Consider the following 3,076-nt stretch of genomic DNA (forward strand, 5'->3'; position numbering starts at 1 on the left):
TGGAGGGACTTAGATATAATTAATGGTAGGAAAGGACTTTCTTGAAAGTTTCAGGGGTCTTATTGTAAATATAGATTTGTTAATGGGCACTTTCCATATTAAACAAATATATATTAAAAGTGTTTTAATATATCAAGTACAAGGACTTGTCCTATTAAGATAAGACTTGGAATCCTAAGTGGGTCCCACTACACACACACTTACGTATTCTCAAAGTTTCTCTATATAAGAGAATGACTTTTTGGTGAAATTGACCATTAGTCTTTCCAGGAAAAGTACAACTAAAAGTAGGAGTAAAGAAAAAGGGTTTTTTGGTGTGTTGTGTGGTGAATACTACTAGAAGAGGCTAAAGACTAAGTGATTTGGATTCAGCTTTGGAAAGTTTCTCTTTACTGTCAATCTCCAATTCCAGCTTTGAAGGTATTTTTCTTTTAATTCTTTTTTTTTTATCAATAATAGATTAGTATGTTAAAGATGTAGGATTAAAGTAATCCCAACAATTGGTATTAGAGCGGGTCATGCTATTATCTATTTTTGATTTGCTTTTAAATAGAATAATCATATCTAAAAAATTTAAATGAGATATATGGTAATTTCAAATCCGCGTGTTAAAAGTAATAAAGGTGCAATTTTTTTAGTATTGGTACGTACTATTTAAAATTGTATAAAGGAACAAATATATTAACATTGTTAACATAAGATGTTAGTTTAATTAATATAATTTTTTTTTATGGTGAGTGTTAAAAAGAAAATAGAAAGTATACGTGTTAATTTTGTATGGTACAAGTTTTTTATTGATAGAGCATAAGGCATTGGTCGATATGTACTGTTGGTTATTACTAACAATATAAAGAAGGATGTACCTTTAAGGCTTTGTACTTTAGTTAAGTTTTCTTTGCATGACATGTGCTCCTCTTTGATTGTTTATGGACCACATGCTAAGTAAATGACGAGTGTTTTTTTTTTTGAGAAGTATATAGCTGCTGGAACTTTGTCTACTGACACATGAGATGCTTACAAAGCTTTTGAAGCTTTGTAAGTTGTACCTAAAAGAAACATGTGCACTTGTAAATTTGGAAGTTTGCTACTAAAGCTTACTGGATAAGTACAGTACTTATTCAATGCATGGGATGCGCAAAAAGATAGAACATGGAGTCATGCACTATATAAATGCATATATATTGATGCACACACACAGGACATACATGCATGAGTACATGACTTTATTTTTGAATTTATGTACGCTTCACGTGTTACACTTTAATATTTGCATGTATGTATGTCCTGATGCTAAATTATTAAATGATATATTAGATACACATTGCATGCTAAATTAGATCTTTTTCTTATTTGCCTGCATGATTTTTATGAGATAACAATTTGCATATGATATGCAAGTTATTCATTTTTCCGCAGTACACTAATATATCAATGATAGATCTTTAATTTTGGCATGAGATGCATAGTCTGTTAAAAAGAAAAGTAGAAAAATGTCATTGTCTTAACGTTGAATTTTTTTTTATTAATTAAATACCCTCGGTCTATATAAAGCAAGTGGTAAAGGCATTTAATTTATAAATTGAATCCCTTGCTACACCATCATCAATTCGATAGGAATTGTATTGTTAGATGTAATTAATATGATCCCTACGGATAAATTAATTGCATACTAAAATATTTTGGCCTATTGTCTATTTTGAGAAGAAAAACTCATATATAGTGTTTTCCCTTACGGATTCATTATCTCACGGTTACATTCATGAATTATGATGATGGTACACTTGACTGAAATATAGTTGACAGCCCCACGGTTTGTGCAATTATGTTTTAGTAGCAAAAGGAATGATAATGGAAATCATATTACTTATATGTAAAATGGATGAGTCTAGTAGAATTCGCCTGGTTAAGTTGAATAATTTTGATTCCCTACGGATAAGATATTGTTAATAAGTATTAGGTTTCCATTGCTTATATTTGTCTTAATGATACAATATTGAGGGTGTTGTATTTTTATTATATAAGCGGAAAATTGGTTTATTAAATTCTCAAAATCAATATTAAATGCATTATAATAATTTTTGTGTATATGTAAATATTCCAGATATGTCTCAATCAAATTTCAGTCCCTTAGCATCTATCTTTAAAGAGAACAAGTTAACTGGTCCTAGAAGCGTAACATTAACATTATCTTGACTGCTGAAAGTTACAAATTCGTTCTCACTACCCTTTGCTCCCCTGAACCAGCAGACAATGCTAGTGCTAGGCTGAAAGATGAGTACAAAAAATGGCAAAAGGCCAATGAGATGTCCAAGTGCTATCTCCTGGAATCCATGTCAAATGTACTCCAACACCAACACCAAAATCTTGGTACAACTACTGAGATCATGACTAATTTGCAAGAGATGTTTGGCGAACAAAATCGCACTAAACGTCAGATTGCAATGGCAAGCCTGATGAATACAAAAATGGGTTATGGGACTCAAGTTAGGGAGCATATCCTTAAAATGATTGGCTATGTCAATGAGTTGGAGATCCTAGGTGCTGAAATAGACACCAATTCTCAGGTTGATGCTATTATTCAGTCTTTGCCAGTTTCATTTAATAAGTTCAAGCTGAACTACAACATGGACAATATGGATCTGACACTACCAGAGTTAATGAACTCTTTGCAGCAGGCTAAAGACTTAGTTAAGGTTAAGCCAAGTGTAATGGTCTCAGAAAATGTTGGTGTTTCCAAGCCTAAGCCGAAAGGCAAAAGCAAGTGGAAAAAGGGTAAAAAAGTTTGCCCTTAGGGCAAAATGGGGAGTGGAGAAAAATTCAGGGGCTAAAGCAAAAGGTAATTGTGAAAAGCCTGATCATTGGAAGCGGAACTGTAGAGAGTATCTGGCTATGAAACAAAAACAAAAAGAAGGTATACAATCCTTTATTCTTGAAATCAAAGAGTTGGTTTTTCCTTCTAACACCTGTTATGTGGAATAAGAGGCCGCCACTAACTACTTTTGTAAAATGTTACAGGAGTTTCAGGGGAAAAGAAGGATGAATGAAGAAAAGATGTACCAAGCACTAGGGACAGAGG

At 32.5% G+C, this 3,076-nt stretch overlaps 1 protein-coding gene across 1 annotated transcript; it reads left to right on the plus strand.

Moving 5' to 3' along the window:
- Window positions 1-2,465: 2,465 nt before the first annotated feature.
- Window positions 2,466-2,792, plus strand: LOC147480459 (uncharacterized). Its single transcript, XM_086578660.1, has one exon. The coding sequence runs from the start codon at window positions 2,466-2,468 to the stop codon at window positions 2,790-2,792; it is 327 nt and encodes a 108-aa protein (XP_086434786.1).
- Window positions 2,793-3,076: the final 284 nt, after the last annotated feature.

The sequence above is a fragment of the Coptis chinensis genome, chromosome 8 (assembly GCF_015680905.1).
Source record: "Coptis chinensis isolate HL-2020 chromosome 8, ASM1568090v1, whole genome shotgun sequence".
NCBI classification, from domain to species: Eukaryota; Viridiplantae; Streptophyta; class Magnoliopsida; order Ranunculales; family Ranunculaceae; genus Coptis; species Coptis chinensis.